Source organism: Ochlerotatus camptorhynchus, unplaced genomic scaffold (genome assembly GCF_037179485.1).
Source record: "Ochlerotatus camptorhynchus isolate MF236.1 unplaced genomic scaffold, CSIRO-AGI_Acam_v1.1 ptg000320l, whole genome shotgun sequence".
Classification (NCBI taxonomy): Eukaryota; Metazoa; Arthropoda; class Insecta; order Diptera; family Culicidae; genus Ochlerotatus; species Ochlerotatus camptorhynchus.
Genome location: NW_027040808.1, coordinates 3,629,151 through 3,653,465, shown reverse-complemented (window position 1 = coordinate 3,653,465; position 24,315 = coordinate 3,629,151). Strand labels below are relative to the sequence as shown.

Genomic DNA, 24,315 nt, shown 5'->3' with positions numbered 1-24,315 from the left:
TCTGAAACTAATTCTAATATTATTTAATCCAAATTTAACTCGGTAAATTTTGAAAACAAGACTAAAACACTTGTATAGACCATGGACCCTCGTCATAACGTCATGACACGTAAAAGTGTCATGTAAATACATTAAACTGCTGAAACTAGAAATTGTTTAAGTTTCTCGCCTGTTTCCAAGTCTTTTCCTAGGGGGCGTCACATCTAAATCTCTATTCATATTCTCAGTGAATCAATCTACTTCAAATTATCCTGTATTTCTAAAAACGTGAACCTGCCCAAAGCCGAAAGTCTTTTTCATAAAAAAAAAATTAACTAACGTCATCATTTCTGGCATGTAAATCTATATACTAACATCGGGCTCCAACTTTTTGCCGGAAATCTTCAAAAATGTTCATCAATCTTTCCCTATCCTCACAGCATACGCGCATCTCATAACAACAAAACAAAATCTTTCCTGCATCTTACATAGAGTCGGCCCCTCTCGGTCAGCTTCGAGTCTAAGCTTGGAAGTTTAGAGTTACTTGCATGGAAGAAATTTTCAAATTCCTAATATTCTGATCCCTCTGAGCACCCCTCAGAGTTCATTTGAATTTCTCCTTAGGATTTTATTGGAAGTGTCCGCAGAATTCCCTTAAAATTCTTTTGGAATGAAATACTCCCACTTATTCCTTGAACTTCTCTTCAGAATAACCTAGGAATTCTCTTCGGAATTTCCTTGAAATACTCCCAGTAATTCCGTGGTTTCTTTTTCAAAGATCCTTTGGAACTTTCTTCAAAATCGCTTTTAGTTCTGTTTGTAATTCTCATGGAATTCTCCTCAAAGTTCTCCAGTAATTCTGAATAGAGAGTTTCTTTGGATGTGTCTGAAACTCCTCATCGTTTCTTGGATCGTTCTTTTGATAGATTCCTTTCACGATTTTCATTATTAAATAAATGTAATCAATTCTACTATGAATTCAACTCAAGACAATTTGTATTATCTTCATAGAAGATTTACAATTTAATGAATCCATTGACAATGAAATAAGTAGCTGCTTAATACATAAAACTAATAGCGTTGTAGAGCAATATCGACCAGCATAGAATCAATCAGTTCTGCATAAGGGATCTTTATAGACATTCCATTCAAGGCATCTATCGATTCAGGCAAAAAGTCAGTCTGGTAGCACCAATGCTACCGACGCCAGGGAGACAGCTCCCACACCTGGACCCTACTTATCGACCCATCAACTCATGAACCGGGGACCAACGGCTTTACTTCCCTTCCGAAGGAAGGCGTGATCAGAGATGTTATGCCTCAGAACATCCAGACGGCGCCGACTGGGATTGAACCCAGGCCTGTTGGGGTGAGAGGTAGTCAGGCTTACCACTACACCACCGGCGCCGCTTTAGTCTGAACTTCCATTCAGGATCTTAATGCACCGGTTGATCAAAGTATTCACCGAATCACGCAGTAATCAAACAGTCCCATACAGTGGATCACAGCGGACATACCGCTCAATGCATCCATCAATTCACATAGGAATAGAACATTCTCTCACGAAGACTTGTAATGGATCTGCGGTTCAAGTAATCCATATACTCATGCAAGACTCAAGATATCTTTCACGAGGAATTGTAACAGATATGCCACTCATGGCACCCATCATCTTGCGAGGTAATAAAGCTCGCGTGCAAGAAGAATTGTAATAGTCCTGCTGCTCAAAGCATTCATCGACTCAAACTGTCCCTCTCCAAATATCGTAAGGCATCTATAAACTCACTCTGGAGCTGTCCCACCCCCGAGGGATCGTAATGGACCTACCGCTTAAGGCATCCATCGATTCAGGTATGAATCGAATCCGTACTGGCATCCATCATCTCACGCAGTAGTCAAACTGTCCCTTATGTGAGATCACAATCGACCAGCTGCTCAAAGCATCCATCAGTTCACACAGGAATCGTACTATTTCTCGCGCTAAATCGTAATACATCTGCCGCTCAAGCCATCTATCGATTAACGCAGGAATCAAAATGTGTCTCACAAGGAATCGCAACAGATTTGCCACTCTTGAAACCGATCATCTCACGAAGGAATCGAACATTCTGACACGAGGGAATGTACCAGATCTGCCGCTTAAGACATCCATCCGCTCATGCCGGAGTCTAGCAGTCCCGCCGCTCGAAACATCCATCGACTCCCGGATTAGTCAAACAGCTGTCATTCTCAAGAGATCGCAAGGAACCTGTCGTTAAGGCATCCATCAACTTATGCAGGAGTCAAGATGTTTTTCACTAGGAATCATAACAGACCTACCACTCTTGGCACCCATTATCACACGAAGGAATCGAGCAGCTCGGTTTGAAGGATCGTAATTGACATGACACTCAAGACATCCATTGACTTATGTAGGAGCCATGCTGCCACCTTACAAGGGATCTTGATGGACTTGCTGTTCGAGGCATCTTAAAAAACATGAATCTCATATTCAATCTCTTGAATGATCGGCATTTTCACTCTTCCCAGAGTTCAGTTCCGATTTGGAACTCCATAACGTCCATAATTTCCGATTTGGAACTTCATAACGTTTCCTTGTTCGATCTTTTGATAGGTTCTATTTACGATTTGCATTTCTCTAACGTTATTCCGCAAACTGAATCTCCGTGACATTCTTATGTATTTTCGTTAAATTATATGTTTTTCGCTCATTGCTTTCATTATTCTCTTCAGTGTCCATACAATTCCCTTAGAATTCTCCTCAGAATTTCCCAGGAATGATGCCAAAAAGTCTTCAGAATTCGCTTGAAATACTACAGAAATTTCTAGCTTCAGAAATTCAAGAAATATATTCAGAATTTCATGGACATGGACATTCATCTTGGAATGCTCCCAGAATCCATTGTAATTTACAGAACTATCGAGAACTGACTGCAACTCGAAATTCCCTTGGGATACTCACACACAGCAAAACAATAATTTTAATTCCACATCAAAGTGGATGCACTTCAATCGTGTCGAAAATATGGTGTAATATTACTTGCAAAAAAAGGCAAAATTATCATTAATACAGTATATGAACTGACATTACGTTGCTTTTACTGCATTTGTTTATTTGTGTTGCCATAAAAACTACATTAGATTTTCGACATGATTGAAGTGGATCCTCTTGGATGTAATATTAAAATTTATTTTTTGCTGTGCAGTGCTTCCTTGAATTTGCTTTCCAAATTCTTTAGGAACTCTCCTCAAAATTTCGTTTCGAAAACTCCCTTCGAATGCACCTCAAAGTTCTCTAGGAACTTTCATTAGAGTGTGTTTGGATGTGTCCCCAGAATCCCTTTACAACTCTCCTCATAATTCCTTAGAAATTATATTCGGAATTTTCTCAGATAGCTCTATAACCGCAAGATATATGAGGTTATTCAGGTATGAAGAAAAAAAATCAGATTTTTCAGAGCTCATTAAAAGACAGGACAATTCGATTCCTTGGATAATTTGACAATGGTTATGTGCAAATGGGCTTTTAAATGATCGCTCCAATTCAAGCTTCCATTCGAATGATCTAGTTTTAACGATTTGTGGTATAATGAGGCAAAATGGACCCTATTCTGAATTCTGGACCATCACCATACAGTTTTCCGAACATTTTTGCATTAGTTTAGTGCAAGAGAGTGTAATATTAACGCTGCCAATAAACTATGAGGGGAGAATCGGGCAAAACAGAATTTTTAGGCATCCCAAAAAGACGGAACAATTCGATTCCTTGGAAAATTGACAATCGTCAATGCACGGTAAAAGTTAAATTTGTTAAAATGATTAAACTGATTTTCATAGTTTAAGGGGAAATAAGGCGAAATGGGTCTCTTCCTGACGTTTGATCAAAGTGATACCAGTTCTATTCAACTCCCCAGAGTTTTGTTTTACAATGGTACATTGCATGTGGGTTCAATCTAGTAGCACCATGCTCAATTTCTGGATGGTAATTCAAGTTTCCTTAAAAAAAAAAGCGGAAAATCGAGCAAAATGAACCACTTCATGAAGTCAGCCATAAATGGGGCCATCACAATTTGTTCACAGGAGCTATTTTCATGACTCTTAACCTGCGTCATCTACTTAAGTTGGATTTTCTCTGCGCTATTTGGAATCAGGTGTCAGAATCAATCTATATGCATTAATTGGATGTGTTTTGATGTGTCGCATGACCAATTTTACGAAAAAGTCGATTTTTGCCACCGGAACCGGTATCCGAAAGATCTGGATTAGGTCACTATCCACGAGAAACAAGAAGAATGGCAACCCGAGCAGGAACCGATAGCTAATCGATAACAAATGAATATCTTAATGTGGTATGATACTAGATTTCGGTATGCTTGTGCTATAAAACCTTGTTTTGATATTATTCAGTTATCGAAATATTTTGTAAAATATCAAATGAATACCAAAATAACAAATTGTGATTGTTCAGTTTTTAGACAATAACACCTAAAAGAGTTATTGAACTAAATTATTTATCAGTTCGTTATTTGTAGAACATTTTTGATGTATTATTTTTGGTATTTTACCTCTTATTTCAGCCTCACTAATACCATATTTAGGTTGCCAGTTATGCTATTTTCATACCTGAATTTGGTATTCATAAGTTATTTTTTCCTGCTCGGGAAAGCATTCAAATAATTGCTTCATACGCATCAATTCGATGTGTTTTGATATATAGCATTACCATTTTTATGAGAAAGTTGATGTTGGCCAATACGTAATACATATTACGTATCTCGATCATCCGGGATAGGTCACTGGCTAACTATAATATTGGTATCCGGAACATCCGCCATCTGGATTAGGTCACTAGTAACAAGAATAGTGTCAAAATATTCGAAGAATCGTTTCACACGCATCTATTTGATGTGTTTTGAAGTGTTGCATGATGAGCAAGTTGATTGTGAATTCTGGAACCGTTATCTAGAACATCCGGGATAGGTCACTGGCCACCAGAATATCGGAAACATATTGGAATATTCGTTTCAGAAGCATCAATTTTATGTGTTTTGATGTGCCGCATGACCATTTTTATGGAACGTCAATTGTGCTCTCCGGAACATCCCGTTAGGTCAGGAGTAACCAGAACATTGGCAAAATCGTTTCCCACGCATCTGTTTGGTGTGTTTTTTGCTGTGTCACATGACCATTTTTTTGAGCAAATTGATTGTGGCCACTGGAACCGAAATCCGGAACATCCGGGTAGGGTCGCATGTAGCAACTGTTCTCAGTAAGGTATTTATTTCACCAGAGCGATTGACTGCTTAGCCTAAGTGTGATAGCACTGCACTATTCAATTCATTGCTCTGTCCAGACCGTTTGTACCAAACGGTAAAGGACGAGGCAATGAAAGAGTCAACAAAAACATTCAGTCACTCACGAACAGGCGACTCACTCCGCTTGCCTTCACTCACACTGTGCGTAATTGAGGCATTTTTCCATATAAACTGTACGCTCAATCATTCAAAACAAGGATTGGGTACCATCACGGAAGAATAAACGTGCTGACTGAACTACTGATTGAGTGCTCGGCTGTTAGTGACTCGTTTACTTCCCAATCATTCAGACTTTCAGGAGGCAGTGAATGATGAGGCGAATTTCAGTTCATATTCATATGAAAATGACTCATTGAACCTGATTGTTTTGCGCACTGGATTTCACTATTTTCATTCATCGCATAATCGCATAACGCTTCCATTTCCTTATAGATTTATGATATTTGATGAGTGATCAAGATACCAGCAAGGGTCCACACCTGACTTCATTCGGCGTCGATTCCTTATGGCCAGAAACTCAAAATTCAGACTCTGACAAACAATTTGACTATAAAAAATATAGATTTGATGATGAAAACCATATCCAAACACAGTTTGAAGTCCGGGTCAATGTGACTCATTATTACCATACTCGTCACAAAATATTAACAACCAAATGAGCGAGGATGAGCCATAATTTTTATAACCTGTAGAATTTCTTCGGCACTTTTCAAAAAACACTGCAAATCTGGAAAATTCGTAAATCCATAGTAAGTCTTAAAATCCGTAGATCTTTGGATAAACCCGTAGAACTGACCACACTGCCTGTGACTGTGCCAGATTCTTCTAGCAGGGCTGGTAGTAAGTCACTTTTTAGTGGCTTGGTCACTTTTTTCAAGTTAGTCACAAAAGGCTTTTTTTTAAGGTCAAGTCACTAAACTCACTTTTTCTTGTAACAAGTCACTATTTTCAACTTTTTTAGCGTGAATTTATTTCAAGATTGATTATTCTTTTTATTGTGACGTTTAATCGTCTTTCTCTATATACAGTACCTCCTGAGTTTTCCAAGTAAGTAAGTCCAAGATCTAAAAATATTCAATGTCTTGAAGTTTCTTATTCCATGTAAAAGATATTGAAAACATTCAAACTGCCAGAATTAAGTTAAAAATAAATGATTTATTTCAAGTTCGTAATTAACTTTATGAAAGAATAGAGATCATCATTGTAGTCCCATTTACTTTACAACAATTGTAGGAACTTTGCAGAAGTTCATAGGAATGAAAGGAAATGCTGACAATTTCAGTGAAGCCCTTTAAACAAACTGCAGGAACATAAGGGAAGTTACCACGCTGAAAATATGGGAAACTTACTGGAAGCTGTAAGAACCTCAAAGCGGTTCTTCTAGCATCCTAGACATCCTAGAGAACTTCACAGGTATCAAACGAACTTGCGAAATTTAAGAAATTAAAGAAATTTAAGTTCTAAGCACCTCAGAAAAGCTGGATCTAGAAATTTTTGGGGAATTTCAGAGCTAAAGAGCAGTTCCCGTAGCTATAGTCTAGACTTTTGGAGCAGTTTAAAATCTATAATCGTAAATTTAGATAAATTCAAGATAGTTCCATGATGTGCTGAAAACAAATAGAGAACCCTTAATATGTCCGCGAATTTCAGGTAAGTACAGAGACCTTCACAAAAGTCCAGAGAATTTCAGGGAAATTTAAAGGTGTTTACGGAAATTCCATTTATTTCCAAGCAGATCCGAGATCTTCAATAGAATGGAGAGCTTTAGGGGAGCTTCGACAACATCTAGGCAGATTAGATAATCAAAGGGCAGCTCAAATAATTTCAAGGAGAGAATTTCCAGAAACTTCTGCACAGCTCCGTGAGAATATCTGGAACGTGATCAAAATTATATGGACATCCGGAAAACGTGAAAATTTAGCTAAATTGATTAAAGAACGTCAACGAAGCAGTGATATCTTCAAGAAATTCCAGAGAACTAAATTTAGATGCCGGCGTCGGTGGTGTAGTGGTAAACGTGATTGCTTTCTCACACCAATGGGTCTGGGTTCAAAACTAACCGAGGTCGGTGGGATTTTTCTGAGGCATAAAAATCTCTGGTCACGTCTTCCTTCGGAAGGGAAGTAAAGCCGTAGGTCCCGGCCCATGTGTGTTGAATGGGTGCGATATCCTACACAGGTGTGGAAGCTGCCTTCCTGCACATTCTATTGCTATCTATGGATGGCAATCGATGTCCGTCGGTGATTGGCACTAGATTTCGGAATAGAGACCGACGTTAAAAAAATAAATAAAATAAAATAAAGGATATATTTAGATATTTTTAGACAGTTTAATGATCTTCAGCGAAGTTCCGAGTACTTCGAGGACGATCAGATAGCTTCAGAATAATCCCATTAAATTCCAGAAATTTAGAAATTTAGAAAACTTCGGAAACTTCACAGAAGGACAGTGGTCTTCAGAAACATTACTTCATTGAAATCTATGGAGCTTAAGATAAGATCCGCAAACTTCAGAAATTTTTATGAACATTAGCAAAATGCGGAAGTATTTGAAAGAAGTTTAGTAAGCTCCGAAGAGTTCTCAGATTTTCAGATAACTTCAGAGACGTTAAAAATTTATTTGAGTTCACTGAAGCATTTTTAGGACGATTTAATTAAATTCAGCGCAGTACAACAAGCTTCATGAGAACTGCAAAAACTTTAGAGAAGTTTTAACATTAGAAAAGTCACATAAATTTGAAAGAAGTTTAGAGAACTTCAGTAAATTTTAAAACCTTTAAAGAAGATCCATGATCGTTAGAAAAATTGAGGAAACTTTAGGAAGTCCTATAAAGTTCAGAATTTGAGGAGAAGTATTGTGAGCATCAGGCTAGTTTATCAAACTACGAAAGAACTTCAAGGCAGTGTCATTAACTTCAGGGAAAATTTGAGAATTTTCAAGTGATTCTGAAGACCTCAAAATAGTTCATTCCATATTTTACGGAGATTTTCTCAAAATCTCGATGAAGCTATCTTCATTTTCTATTTTCTTTTAGTTTTCCTCGGAATTACTTTAAAATTCTCCACAATTAGAAATCCTTTGGAAAGATTCTCCGAGTGTTTGAATTCATTCCAGATTTCTTTTTTAATCTCACTCCTTCCCTTGGAATTCTACTTACATTGAAAGTCTCCTACCAATTCATCGGCATTTCTCCTCAGAAATTCCTTAGATTTCTCCTCATAATTTGTTTGGTAAACTCTTCTGAATTTATTTTCCAAATTCCTTTGAAGATGTTCTGGAGTTATTCTCACATTTAATTGTAATCCTTTTAGAACTTTAAAAAAAACCAAGAATTTGTGCTCCGTATTCATATTTTCCCACAAACTTTATGAAATTATCCTCAGAATGCCCTTTGAATTTTCCGGTGAAGTTCACAAGAGTTGTGCTTCTCAGAAATTCCTAAGATTTCTTGTAATTCTACTCAAAACTAAGGCTTCATATGAAATCTAAAATTCCTCAGAACTACCTCGAAAGACGATTGCATTTGATGTTTTTCTGAATGATATTTTTTCCAGAGCTCCCTTGGAATGAGGTCCTTAGAAATGATAATAAAATTCCTCGAGTCTTTAAAACTGTTCATGGAATTTTAACGCAGATTCTTGGAAATTTCTTGAAGTATTATAGCTATTAATTTCAGAACTAATTCAAATTTTAGCTCAAATGTGAATGATTAAACATAGCAAACAATTGTGCAAAGTTTCATGCACATCGAAGACGCGACCGTCTGATCGATTCGTCATTTGGCGTGGAACTGCTCCATTGTGTTTGGGCCTTAAATTTGCGACCAATCGACGCTTTAGTTTATTGTTCACATTTTTGTGTTTGGCCCTTCTGGCATGTTTATACTGAAATCAAAAAATTACACAGCCAATACTGATTGCATAATTTTCAAAAAACAACTGACTATAGAACCAACGCATCTGAGTAGCACCGCACAATTATGGCATCGTACACCATCAATGCTGTTAAAGTTTCATATTATTGCTATTTTTTGCTTCTTTCCTCGAGAGCCCCAGATTATAAACTCAGAACATTATGACACTTTCGGTTTTCACATGCCGCCCGGCTGGATTTGAACGTTTTGAAAAACGTTATACTTTGCGTAACCCGTATAGGTAAAAGTTGGAAGAAGCATGATGGTAGAGGGAAAGGTCAGAAAAGCTTGTTTTGCGGTTTGCCTCAGAATGTCGATCTCCGTACCTATACCACCTTACCGCACTCGCAGAATCACAGTTTACGGTAGGATATTGCTTCTCAACGAAAGTGGATCATGCGGGACATGAAGGAGTTGGAGCACAGAGGGGGGCACATATTGAGTGTAGCCAGGTGGAAGCCATGCAACCGAATCCATAGTGGCAGCCGACCGACACCTGAAGTGTGGTTATTTACGGCCAAAGAGGTCGAAGTGCTGCACGTATACTGTAGAGAGATAAAGAGAGATAGACAGGTATACCGGCTCATACCTGGTACTCCTTCCCTAGAGGAAATTGACATGGTGCGATGAAAATCTGTTTTGGTCGTTACTGTCCTGTGATATGACATCTTGTAGACGGACACGCGTTGCCATTGCATCTATGAATCAAAGCGTTAAGGTTTAAAATATGATGGCATAATGTAATTGGAATATTAAGTCGTGCCACTTGTTCAAAATAAGCGCAAGATCACCAATTTTTCAATTGTGAAAATGTATACCATCAATAGTATGAATTTTCTGAATGAACAACCACAGTTCACCTTTCATCCGTCACAATAGAATGAAATTGAAGATGGGTCACGTAGCATAAATAGAAAATCATGGCCCCTTACAATTCATCCGAAACGCTTCCACGAAACTTCTGCGTGCTTACGTGTTGTTAGTTTTTCGAAAAATCCACAAACTGGAAACGATGAAACGAACAAACGAACGAACTGAATTTTACACTTTTCACAGTGACGCTACCTGTTTCTATTGTATGCTTGTTTTGCTGCGTTCCACTTTCATTATTCTACGAAAATTGCGCTATTATTCCTATTATTAATCGTTACCTGACATGAAACCGGAGATCATATTTACCGGTTACCAACTTCTTTCCCCTGCTTCATATTACAACTAAATGGAAGATCTTTTTTTATATTTACGCTGTTCAGCCATCAATTTTTATCTTGCTGCTAAATTGTTTTTTTTTATTTAACAAATTCAGTGCAGCTAAATGGGTCTAAACGACTTTCTCACGATTTTCCAACCAAAACATCATCGTCTTTCTATTGTTCCCTGGCACCGCCATCCGGCAGACGGACTTTATCTCGAAAGGTGTGAAAAACGTTAGCTCACATCATCTGCCACCGAAAGAAAGACGTCATCATTCATTGGGCAGCGTAAATATATGATTTAATAAAGACAAAAAAAAAAGTATGATGAAATCCGCAATTACTTCGTTCCGTTCATCCCGATCGCAAGCAGTGTGTAGTGGCCGATTGTAGGTACCAACTTCTGTAGTTTTCTTCAAGTGCGACCCCGATTTTGCAGACTAACAAAGCCCTTCCGCGGAAACAAAAGCTGTCGGCAAGTTCTGAGAAGGAGCAGAAGTTCTCAAGTGCGTGCATTCGAAGGTTGCCCCTTTGGTGTGGGGTAAAGATGAAAAAGCTAGAACAGTTTGGTGGAAAGAAAATTCAGCACCAGTGTCACTAGAAGGGATGATCTTCGGAGGGGGGATAAAGATCTACTTCCCCCACAGGTGAACATATCTTCCGCTACTGGTAGGTAGTAAATAGTGGATTGTCTATGTCTCATCTAATTATTAATTTATTATCGAGAAACACCAATAGTAACATACCAAGAAGAAGAACAAACAAGGATACGATCAAAAAGACGATGCAATGAAAAGCACTGCCAGGCAATTACATGACCAATTTAAAGTTTGTTGAAAATTAAAGTTCTACATTGTCCCTAACTCTCAACAAAATCCTTGGCCTGCTCATGACCAATACCACGATAACCGCAGCCGAAAAAAAAAGTTTGAATTGCACTCAAGTGGATGCATTTTTGTTAGCGCTGATTTTCCCATTCATTCACGGGTCCATTCATGCATAAATAGTTGCGTCCAGAGGGAACAAAAGTTTTATTTTACGTCGTTAGCCGTCTGTAGCGCAATGCGCCTTCTGTTGCCCGGAGTTTCTCATTGTTCGTGCTCAATGCGAAGCATCAGCGAATTTGAATGAGGTGTGAGGAAGCGTGTTTCTCGGAGATTGGTGGTTAACACCTCGATGTTGCACGGGTGTTCAAAATCGTTGAAAATCTACCAAGACGAACGCAGGCAACAAAAAAACACCTTCGATTAATGTCATCAATAAACACTAGTACAACATCGGTCGGTGACAACGGGAAGCCTGTCATAATCCACAACGGTGAGAACAACGTGCGATGGCATGTTAAATTTCATATGACACCTTCTTCTCACTTCTTCGGTTCGAGAGAAGCCCCATAAACGTCAGTGTCACACCACTTGATACTTTTCCTTGCCGTCGTCCCATGTCCCTCTCTGTCTGCGGAGTTTTCTTTCGTTTTAGCACCGAAAAATATGATATCCTTTCCGCGTGTAACAATGTGCGGTGTTCTACTGCACTATCCATGGGCTACGTTTTTTTTTTTGTTAATGTCGTAAAAATATAGCAGCACGCACGCGAGAACTTGCAAAGATCGTCGGAGGCGAAGAGCTTTAAAACGAAACAAGATAAAATGCCAATAAAAACAAACAGAAACGAGATTAAACCATAAAGCCGAAGATAACGAGCCGCGAAGTTTGGTATGATGGTGAAGACGGGGACGCGAAGGAAGGACGACGGATGCGAATTTGAGAACTCTCGCTTGCTGCGAGATATGGCCGTAATGAATTGGTGAAGAGAAGAAAAGAGGGCGGGAAAGGGGGCTACATGACCACATGGGACCTGAATCTTGTCGAGATAAACTTGGAGTGTATCGGAACGCGCCGGTAAGGAGTGTTACTTTCGTACGTCCGGACAACATGTGGTCGTCGAAATTTGATATAGCTAGATGATGCTTATTTCGATTCGATTAAAAAGTTTGTTTTTAAGTGAACAGAACTTTCTTGCGTTTGTCTGTAGAATTTGGAACTAGATTACGATTTTATCTCTGATTACAATTCTTGACTATTTTTCCAAAGGGACGTATCTGCTTTTGTAAACAAAGATCCAAGCGTTAATTTGCCGAACTCTTAGCAATCTAACGCACAGTGAAAAAAATAATACGCTGAGTACTTTTTGCCCCAAAAATCGGTTTCATTTACCTTATTTTACAGAAATTTACTCTATTTTTGATAGCAGCCTGGGTTCAATCCCAGTCGGCGCCGCCGGGATGTTCTGAGGCCTAACATCTCTGATCACGCCTTCCTTCGGAAGGGAAGTAAAGCCGTTGGTCCCCGGTTCATGAGTTGATGGGACCTATCGGGTCCAGGTATAGGAGCTGCCTCCCTGGCGTCCGTAGTATTGCAAGGCTGGTAGCGTGTCACTTTTTAGTGACTTGGTCACTTTTTTCAAGCCAGTCACTAAAAAGTCTCCTATTTTAAGGCCAAGTCACTAAAGTCACTTTCTCTTGTAATCAGTCACCATTTTCAACTTTTTTAGCGTGCATTTATTTCAAGATTGATCATTCTATGCTTTGTGACGTTTAATCGTCTTTCTCTGTCTATAGGTGTCAATTCGATTTTCTAAATAAAATTAACTGAGTTTTCCAGGTTTTTTTTTCCAGAACTTTAACGGATAAATTCCAGGCTTGTAATAAGAAAACTATTTTTAAAAATATTTTTGGTGGATCAAAAATAACACCAATTAACCCAAACGTTTTTAAAACTTGGCAATCAGTTTTGAAGAAACAGCTTTACAATCAAATTCATTGAATGTTGAAGTTTAACACTTACTTAATTTCTCACTTTCGTAAAGTTAGGTTAGGTTATATTTATTAGCGAGACTTTCAGTCAGTTCATCTCTTTTCATAAATTTAAAAAAAAACTTACCTAAGATCTAAAAATATTCATTGTATGAAAAAAACATTTATTTCATGTTCGTAACTTAATGAAAGACTAAAGATCTTCATTGCAGTCCCATTAACTTCACAGCAAGTGTAGGAACTTTGGAGAAGTTCTGAGGAATGAAAGGAAATACTGAGAATTTCAGTGAAGCTCTATAAACAAACTTCAGGGACATAAGGAAGTTAACACGCTGAAAATATGGGGAACTTACTGGAAGCTTTAAGAACCTCAAAGCTGTTTTTTAAGCATCCAAAAATTTTCAGGAACTTTTAGGAAGTTCCTAGAATGTCAGCGAACTTCACAAGTGTCAAGCGAACCTGAAATATATGGAAAACTTGAGGGGTATTGTGCCATTTTTTTAAGAAGTTTTAAGCACCTCAGAAAAGCTAGATCTAGAGATCATTGGGGAATTTTAGAACTTAGAGTAGTTAAAAAAAAAAATCAGATTGACCGCCCACGGTTGACGGTACTGAACATGAGGGTACCCAAAATGAGAATGACATTATATTAATCTGAATTGTTGATTTTGATCCCCTGTACCCCTGTTCCAGATATACCCTTATTGCATGGTATTTGACAATTTTTTTTTAAAACGATGACCACCATCTTGGATTTCTAAATGGCGGTGGGCATCGATTTTCGATCTCTTACGTCATCTCCGTTCCGAAAATATCCTTATATAAGAGACCAGCGGAGACACTGTTATGATTCCAATCGAACTGTCAAAAGCGGTTCCAATCTGCAAAGTTAACAAATGGTTAGGGAGGAGTATTAAAATCGTTTAACAATCACTCATGAACTCGCTCGTTGGTGCATTTGCGAATGAAGTGATGCCAGGATTCCTTTGATGTTTATCTTGTTGCCAAATTCATGTTTTTTTTCTCCGCTGGTCTCTTATTCCAGTGTTTCTAGTAGTAAAGGGCGAACACGAAATTATTGCGACACATTCAACAGGGCATAACTTTTTTACCATCGGGTAAAAATCAACCAAATTTTGCACACTTTCTCATTGATGTGTATTGTGTACATGCTGTCAAACTCAAAGTCGTGTTTTTCGATTCAACGAAAATGGAGGTGAACCAACGCGAGTTGAGAGAACAAATTCTTTCCAAACACCTGGAATTTCCTGACCTGTCGCACCGGCAGTTGGGAAAAATGTTGAACATTCACCATTCAACCGTCTCCAGAGTGTTGAAGCGGTTCCAGGAGCGGTTGACGTTGGACCACGGCAAAGGAGCTGGAAGAAAACCGGGACCGGAGAACAAAAAGACGGAGGGAAAGGTGAAGCGGATGATTAAAGCAAATCCCAACGTCTCAAGCCGTGATTTGGCTAAAAAGATCGGCATGTCGCAGAGCTACGTCCAGAATGCAAAGAAGAGAGCTGGACTACATACATACAAGGTACAGAACTTCCCAAACCGCGATGAGCGGCAACAATCGACGGCTAAAACTCGGGCACGGAAGCTCTACGAGAAGATGCTGACAAAATATGGCTGCTGTGTGATGGACGACGAAACGTATATAAAAGCCGATTTTAAGCAAATTCCGGGGTTGGAGTTTTCACCGGCAAGAGCAAGTTCGATGTGGACGACAAATTTAAGAAGAAGAAAATGTCGAAGTTCGCCTCCAAATATCTCATTTGGCAGGCCATCTGCTCTTGCGGACTGAGGAGTGAGCCTTTCATGACAAAGGGCACAGTAAATGGCGAGATCTACAAATCTGAGTGCCTCGAGAAGCGCCTTTTGCCGTTCTTGCAGCAGCACGACGAAGCTCCGCTATTTTGGCCAGATTTGGCATCATGCCACTATTCTAAAAGTGTCCTGGAGTGGTATGAGGCCAATTCTGTCCATTTTGTTCCAAAGGACATGAATCCGCCAAACTGTCCGGAGCTGCGCCCGGTGGAGCAGTACTGGACAATAATGAAGCGGGAACTTCGGAAGAGCAAGAAGACAGTCAAAGACGAGAAGGACATGTTAAGAAAATGAAAAAAAAAACTGAGAAACTGGTACCGGATGACACTGTAAAGACTTTGATGGAGGGCATCAAGCGAAAATGCGTTCAATTTTACACTCAAGGCTCCATCGATTAACTTTTCCTTTGATTTTTGAAGTAAATATATGTATAAAACTACCCTAGAATATTGGTTTGATTCTAAACATTATAAGAAAATTGGCATGACATTTTCGGTGTCGCAATAATTTCGTGTTCGCCCTTTATACAAATGCTATTTTTAGGCAATGAAAACAGTTATTTTTGTCGCGGATTAGCATTTGAAGTCGTGGATTTCTTTTGAGATATCGCGGATTTCGCGGATCAAATTTAGAAAATCTTGTAACAGCCCTGTAACTAATTTGAAACAAAGCTCAATAGTAAAATAAGTAGAATATCTAGGGAAGAAACCAAAATTAATCAACTTGCCAACATAGGCTATCACATTTATTTTAGTGGCACTCTTTAAGTGATACTAAGCTGTTTTTTCTCTACGGTTGTCTCGCGCTGCGTTCGCAATTTGCGCGATTTTCGTATCTTACGTAATTTAGATGTTTAGCTCTAAACGGTTTTACTGATTGGAGGTCGTTCCTTAAGCGGTTTTGGTGCATGTTAAACCTTTGGCGGCTGTCGGATTCAACGCGCATACGTCTACGGAGCTTACGCAGAAGTGATACGCAATTCGGTAGAGCTTGTCAAACTCTTTTGAGCTTATGTATAGAACGAATAGAATAGAATTTGTTCGGTACGATCGCTAAATCTTGAAATGATTGATACGTCCGTTAAATTAACTTATTTGATACAAAGCTCAGTAGTAAATATGTAGAATATCTAGGGAGGAAACCAAAATTAATCAACTTGCCAACATAGGCTACACAGCAAAAAATAAATTTTAATATTACATCCAAAAGAATGCACTTCAATCATGTCGAAAATCTCATATAAATTTTATGGCCACTAAAACAAACAAATGCAGTCGAAGCAACGTAATGTCAGTTTATGCACTGTATTAATAATAATGTTGTCCTTTTTGGCAAGTAATAATACACCATATTTTTGACACGATTGACGACACGTGATATCAAAATTAATTTTTTTTTTTTTTTATAATTACTTTATTTGTACAGGCTCAATCGAATAAACTTTACAGAGCCGAGTTATCCTTTGCGTTATACATTATTACTGTCTTAAATTTAAAGTTAAAGGAACTGGACCGAGTACTCGCGGTTGTCTCGAGGTTAGTGGAGATTTACAATTTTTTGGATGGAAAAAGGGAAGAAGGAGGTTTGAAATGTGGTTTACGATACAACTATTTAATTAATACTAAAGCATGAAATTATTTCTGTTCATCTTGAAAACAAACATTGAAAAAAAAACCCCCACACGTACAAAATACAAACTAAACACAAGGTTAATCAAACTTACAATCTAAGGTTAATATCCTTAAAGTAAACATATATGAGTTTCATAAACTCCAGATCGCGTCTAGCCAAAATATCCCGAACTGGAACATTAGGTTGTCTACCTCGAGCCCAAAGGGAATCATAAAAATGTGATCTGACTCCACGATACTCTGCACAAGACCAAAGGATGTGATCAGCGTCCTGGTAACCTTGTCCACATTCACAGAGATTGCTGTCTCCCAACCCCACATAGAACAAGTGAGCGTTTAGACAATAGTGATTGGACATGAGACGAGACATCACGCGTATGAAGTCTCGACCCAAGTCCAACCCTTTGAACCATGCAAACTTCGACACCTTAGGGATAATTGAATGTAGCCATCGTCCCAAGCTCCCTTCACTCCATTGATGTTGCCAGCTAACGAGCGACTGCTGACGATAAATAGAGAAAAATTCACTATAGGCGATCTGTCGATCATAAATGTCGCCTTCCATAGCGCCCACCTTCGCAAGTGAATCCGCCTTCTCATTGCCCAAAATTGAGCAATGCGAAGGGACCCACGCGAAGGTGATGATGAAAGAGCGCACGGATAAAGTACTAAGCAGTTCTCGTATTTTCAAGAGAAAATACGAGAAGTGCTTTACCGGCCTAATGGAACGGATAGCCTCGACAGAACTGAGACTATCCGTAAAAATAAAGTAGTGGGCTGGAAGAAGTGAAGCAATAGTTTCCAAAGTGTAGTGAATTGCTGCCAGTTCAGCCACATACACAGAACAAGGAGCTTCAAGTTTTCGAGAGGCGCTATGAAATTCATTAAATACACCAAAACCAGCGGACTCCTCTATTAGAGATCCATCTGTGAAAAACGTTCTTGCAGAATCAACATGGCCAAACTTTGCAGCGTATAATGACGGAGCAATCATAGGACGATGATGCTCTGGAATTCCGCGGATTTCCTGTGTCATAGATAAATCAAAATTCACTGAATTGCCGAAATCGGAGAAGATTACACGATTGGGAATATTTCTTGAAGGGCTGACATCCTGTGTTAAATATAGGTAGTATAAAGTCATAAAACATGTTTGAGGATTTAGCTCCAGAAGCGTCTCAAAATTTTCGATCACCAGTGGGTTCATTACTTCGCAACGGGTGAGGAGCCTCAGAGATAACTCTGAAAAACGGACGGATAGTGGCAACATGCCCGCCAGCACTTCGAGACTCATAGTATGAGTCGAGTGCATGCATCCTAACGCGATACGAAGACAACGATACTGGATTCGTTCCAGCTTGATGATGTGCGTTTTAGCTGCCGACTGGAAGCAAAAACTACCGTACTCTAAAACCGATAAAATCGTTGTCCGGTACAACGTCAGAAGATCTTGTGGATGGGCTCCCCACCACGTTCCGGTAATTGATCGAAGGAAATTGATCCTTAGTTGGCATTTTCGTCTCAGATACTCAATGTGGGATCTCCAGGTGCATTTGGAATCGAACCAGACCCCGAGATATTTAAAAGACATGGAATGAGTGATCGGTTTACCCAAAAGTTGAAGCTTCGGTTGTGCTGGGCTATGCTTCCTAGAAAAAACGACCAACTCAGTTTTCTCCGTGGAGAATTCGATACCTAGCTGAATAGCCCAAGTAGACAAATTGTCCAAGGTATCCTGTAAGGGTCCTTGCAGGTCAACCTCTTTTGGCCCTGTGATAGACACTACGCCGTCATCTGCAAGTTGTCTCAACGTGCAATTGTCACTAAGACAGACATCAATTTCTCTAACGTAGAAATTGTACAAAAGGGGGCTTAAACATGAGCCTTGGGGGAGACCCATGTAGCTAAATCGAAAAGCTGTAGAGTTTCCATGAGAAAAGCTCATATGTTTTTCTGACAGCAAATTGTACAAAAAATTATTCATTAATGGAGACAATCCACAAGCGTGGAGTTTCTCTGAAAGAACTTCAACGGATACTGAATCAGAAGCCCCCTTGATATCCAAGAACACAGAAGCCATTTGCTCTTTCTTAGCAAAAGCTAACTGAATTTCCGAGGAAAGCAACGCGAGACAGTCGTTCGTTCCCTTACACCTACGGAAACCAAATTGAGTATCTGAAAGAAGGTGGTTCGTCTCAACCCATTTGTCGAGGCGAAAAAGGATCATTTTCTCCATCAATTTCCGAATACACGACAGCATCGCGATGGGCCGATACGAATTGTGATCCGACGCGGGTTTATCAGGCTTTTTAATGGCTATCACCCTTACTCGTCTCCAATCGTCGGGAACAATATTGAGCTCCAAGAACTGATTGTACAAGTTCAACATGCGCCTCTTAGCGACGTCTGGGAGGTTTTTCAGCAAGTTGAACTTGATTCTATCAGATCCCGGGGCAGAATTGCCACACGAAAGGAGAGCGAGTGAAAGTTCGACCATTGAAAAAGGGTGACTGATTTCGTCTACCGAATTCGCGGTTTCGCGAGGAATCAACTGCGACGGCACGGAATCCGGACACACTTTTCGCGCGAATTTAAGAATCCATTGATCCGAGCATTCCTCGCTTTCGTTGTTAGTAGACCGGTTACGCATTCTTCGCGCCGTACTCCAAAGCGTATTCATAGACGTTTCGCGCGACAATCCGTCTACAAACTGCCGCCAGTAACCCCGTTTTTTGGCCTTGATGAGGCTCTTGAGTTCGCGTTCAAGAGATGTGTATGCGTCGAAATGCTCGCGTGTTCCGCGTTTCCGTAAAAGTTTAAACGCGTCGGACTTTTTACGGTAAACCTCCGTGCATTGTTGATCCCACCAGAGCGATGGGGTTTTCTTACGAATAGACGATCGCGGCACCGGTCGTGTTTGAGCTTGAAGTGCGCTGTCGACGATGAGATTAGAGAGGAAATTATATTCCTCCAACGGCGGAAGCTCTTCCACTGACGATACTGTATCGTCTATCGCGGATTGGAACTTAGTCCAATCGATGTTACGGGTTAGATCATACGCGACGTTAACGGGTTCTGACGAGTTGAACCCACTGGCAATCGAAATTTTGATCGGCAGATGATCACTACCGTGCGGATCCTGGATTACATGCCAAGTGCAATCCAACGATAGTGAATTAGAGCAAAAGGTGAGGTCTAATCTGCTACCATTCGAGGATGGACCAGCCAAACGTGTTACTTCTCCATTGTTAAGTATTGTCATGTTGAAGTTGTCGCAGAGATCATAAATCAAAGTAGAACGGTTATCATCGTACAGCTCCCCCCAGCCTGTACCGTGGGAGTTAAAATCTCCCATGATCAACCATGGAGCGGGAAGTACCGCACATATGTCGAAAAGTTGTTTGCGATTAACAGAGACTCTAGGAGCAATATATACAGAAGCAATACAAAGGCTCTTACCTTTAATGGTAGCCTGACATGCGACAACTTCAATACCGGGGAATTCGGGAAGATTCACTCTATAGAAGGAATGGCACTTTTTGATCCCCAAAAGTACCCCTCCTCCACGTGAATCCTCACGATCCAATCGAATAATGTTAAAATCAAAAAAAGGGAGATCAATTTCTGAAGAGAGCCATGTTTCACAGAGGGCAAATGCATCGCAATTATTGTTATGGACTAAATACTTGAACGAATCTAATTTCGGAATAAGACTTCGACAATTCCACTGTAGAACAGTGATCAAATCCCCGACCTCGTTTGGAAAATTATCCATCGAAGGAGATGATAGCTGCAAGAAGGGGCCATTTTGAAGTCAATTGCTTCAAGAAGGATTTCACAGTCGGAAGCAATGTGAGGACAATGCTTTTCAGAGGATCAGAAATGTTGAGGTATTTGAGAATACCGTCCACAATGTCATCAAATGAGAACAGCCCAGATGAAGAAGGGGTTTCTGTTCTTAAAATTGGGGCATCAGGGGTTTTGGATGTCCCCGGAAGAGGTGGAAAATCCTGGGTATAATCAGTTCTGCGGAATCCAGGTGGAGTAGAAGTCTCCTTTTTTCCACCACTCCTTGATTTGGGCAAGCTGATTTGGGGTTCTTGATCTGCAACTTTCCGCGAACGGATGCGTTTTCGTTTCCGGGCAGAACCTTCCGGAAAACTGAAAGAAACTCCCTCCTCAGCCAAGTCAGAGCCAGACTCGTCATCTGACAAAAGAGCGAAGGGATTTGTTTCGTTGGTCGATGGCTTGGCTGTCTTAAGCATTTCTGCAAAAGACCGCCTGGAACGTTCCTTAAGGGAGCGTTTCATTTTGTCCCCGAGCTGTTTGTACGCCGGGCACGACGAGAGAGCATGAGGAGGAGTTCCATTGCAGTACACGCATTTTGGTGCAGTAGCTGCGCAGGCGCCATCCTCATGCTTCTCCCCGCATGTGGAGCAGCGTGCCTTGTTGCCGCAGTGGGAGGCCGTATGTCCCAACCGCTTACAATTCTGGCAGTTCATGACCCGAGGTACAAACAACCGCACAGGAAGACGAAGTTTTCCCAGCTCGATGTATTGAGGAAGGGCAGATCCAGAAAAGGTCACCCGAAACGAGTCTGTGGGGGTAAAACTCTTTTTACCCTCGCTGAGCGATACTGACTTCATTCTATGAACGGCCAGTATCTTTACCGGAGGAAGCAAGGGGTTCTTGAATCGGCCAACCGCTTGCTTCTCCAGTATCTCGGGGTTCAGGCTCGCTTCAGTGACCACGCCTTCGATCTCCACATCAGAGGCTGGAATGTACACCCTATATTCCAGTGTGAAAAACTGGGAAACAGCAATTTCATTAGCCTGTTTCAGGTTAGCGACGGTCACACGAAGTTTGTTGTGCCTAACCTTCGTTATTTCGGTCACGGCAGAGAATCGCTTTGTCAGATCATCAGATATCTGAACAACATTCAAGGGTTTGTTTTTGGGCTGAAAATAGACAACCCATGGGCCAGTCGAGTCATTCGGGTAGGCCCGCAATCTGGAGTTTTTCTCAGCCTGCCCATTGACAGACTGAGACGACGAACCAGGGATGACATCATCATTTTTCTTAGATGAATGGTCATCCATGTCGTCTTCTGACAAAACATCCATTTTGTTCAACTAGTGGGAGCGCAAAACGCTCTCCCACTGAACGCACAGACACAATACACAGAAAACACTACAACACAGAAATACAAAATGAAAATTTGACTAATGGGGGAGTAAAAGAAACAAGGAAAAAACAAAAACTTATCTGATAATCCTATACTACTACCACCGAGCGTTATATGTGTAGGCGTTTACACAGATGGCTGGGAAGCGACGCGCAGCGTGGATGACCTTCGCTGTGGTGCACTTGATCGAGGCGCGGCACTCAGCGCACACAGGCGCACGATGATTGATGAACGATGTAGATGTAGAAACGGGTGCTCACACTCGATGATGATGATACGTAAGCGGGTATGCGTGAGCGCGTATGCGTGACCACGCAACGATGATGCCCAAATTGGTTTGCGAATTACCAATAGCACGGATTAATCGTTCCGAAAATGACACTTTCTACTTTAAAAAAAAACTCACTTTTCGATCAATTTACCGGGAACTATGCCAGGAGTCACTTAGTGAGAAAAAATTGATAATTTATATCAAGCGAATACCGAGAAAACTTCCAAAACAACGGAGCGCGAAACAAGTCGACCGTACTTCTTGCTAGGACGCAGTGGTATATCAAAATTAAAAAAAAAAATTAATTTTTTGCTGTGCATCACATTTATTTTGGTGGCACTTCGGTTGTCTCGCACGGCTTTCGAAATTCGCGCGGTTTTCGTAACTTACATAATTTAGATATTTCGTTCGAAACGGATTTACTTATTCAATTGAATTACTACGCGGATGTATCTACACGCACACGTCACAGTATTCTATAACTATCGGAATCCAGTGTTCAAACTGCCAACATAGGCTAGTCCTTCTGCTTATTGTCTAAGATAGAAGCAAAATTTATTCAAATGGGTCAAGTCTTGAAAACCAAGCTGTCACGCAGCTCCAGCTTGATACCCAATAATAAAAAAGCAGCAAATGTAGTTGTATTTATTTGGAAGTTTGAGTGGTATGTAGTAAATGTTATATTGAACTGTTCGAATGAATAGTAAATTTTCAGATTTTATTTCATTTGTATCTACTATTGTGGTTGTATTCCTATAATAGTGCAGTCGATAAGAAACACTAGCATAGAGCACTTCTTGAAAAACATGATGTCTGTTGATCGAGGATGACCTTTCCTGACACATAAATAGATTACTTCCATGTGGACGCGTGAAGCTAAAATTAAAATTGTGTGTCACGTTCTATTGCTATGATAGCCAACTGACACTTGATCACTACCTGGTTCACCGAATCAACTGCGACACATGATGGAGAGCGCAAACAAAATTGTTTTTCACCATCTCCCGCGATGCTCGTTATGCCACTTGATATTCCCACCTTGAGTTTTCTTCGTGCAAACCAGCAGCATCATCGACCACCACCAGCTTCCGTGCCTCTTTAATCTCATTGCTGTTGCACCGAACAGAGTTGCAGTTGCAGTCCGTGCAAACACAAACGACAAGAGACGGAAAACAAGGTCTCATCCTTTAAATCCTCAGAGCTTCAGCTGCGTTCTCGTTGTTGCAGACTAACCAACGAACCGTGAATGACGGCTTGGCTTAATAATAAAGCAAACAATAAATAAATTTCTCCGAAGCGGGTTGGAAGCAGGGAGAGGCTGGGAACTGCAATTTAAGCGCGAAATATGAATTTCGGGTTTACGCGCGGGATGGGGCTCGCCTCCTCTGAAACGGGAATGAATTATGGCAGCCAGCGGAGAGGCCCCGGCAATCATCCGAAAACATGAAGAAGGAGGCATACCAATAAGTTGGGAAGTGTTCGTTCATGTGTGTGCTTGATGGCAGCAGAAATTGAAAAGTCATAACCCTTTCGTTTACTTTTATTTTCTCGTTAGTCAGCCCGAAATCGAACTAACGAGTCTCGAAAAGAATGCTCCCGGCCGGGCTAAATGATGCGAAGCTGGCAAAACACTTAAGAGAACGAGGGGGCTGGGGGTGTTTGAACCAAATTGAAAAATCAATATGTGAATCATTTGTTTGTCTTTGTTCCGTTTTCCTCCTTCCAGCTTTTTAAATTATGAATTATTGCTTTTTTGTGTACGGTCCCAAGTGAAACTAACCAATTTGTTTCTCTCTGTCCGCTCCACAGGTCTCTCAGCCGAGCTGTACTACGTCCGAGAAGGTCAGGTCAACGAGTATGCCCTTCACTTTACGGTACCGGTGCCAGCGAACGTGCAGGACATCTCCTTCACGTGGCAAAGTCTCGCTGGAAAACCACTTCCTTACAAGATCAACATTGTCACGTCCGATCCCTTGGTCCTGCCGAAACCTTCGATGAACATCTCCCGAGTCGGAGAAATACCCACGCAGATCGAAACATTCGCGATCGCACTCAAATGTGCCGGACGGGATCCGGCAGAAGTTGAAGTTACGATCACCATCGAAGTTACACTGAACCGGGCCACTGGAAACGCCACGGAGCTAGTCTTCCGAAGAAAAAAGATCTGCCTCAATAAGTAT

General features: G+C 40.5%; 1 protein-coding gene across 1 annotated transcript in view; it reads left to right on the top strand.

The window, feature by feature from the left end:
* LOC135707840 (tyrosine-protein kinase Dnt-like) overlaps positions 1–24,315 on the top strand; it is a gene marked incomplete at its 5' end in the record, with an annotated part of 38,540 nt that overhangs the window by 5,552 nt on the left and 8,673 nt on the right. Inside the window, one exon of the mRNA XM_065229754.1 lies at positions 23,906–24,311. Within this exon, the coding sequence (XP_065085826.1) occupies positions 23,906–24,311 (406 nt within the window). The remainder of the gene's footprint in view (positions 1–23,905; positions 24,312–24,315) is intronic.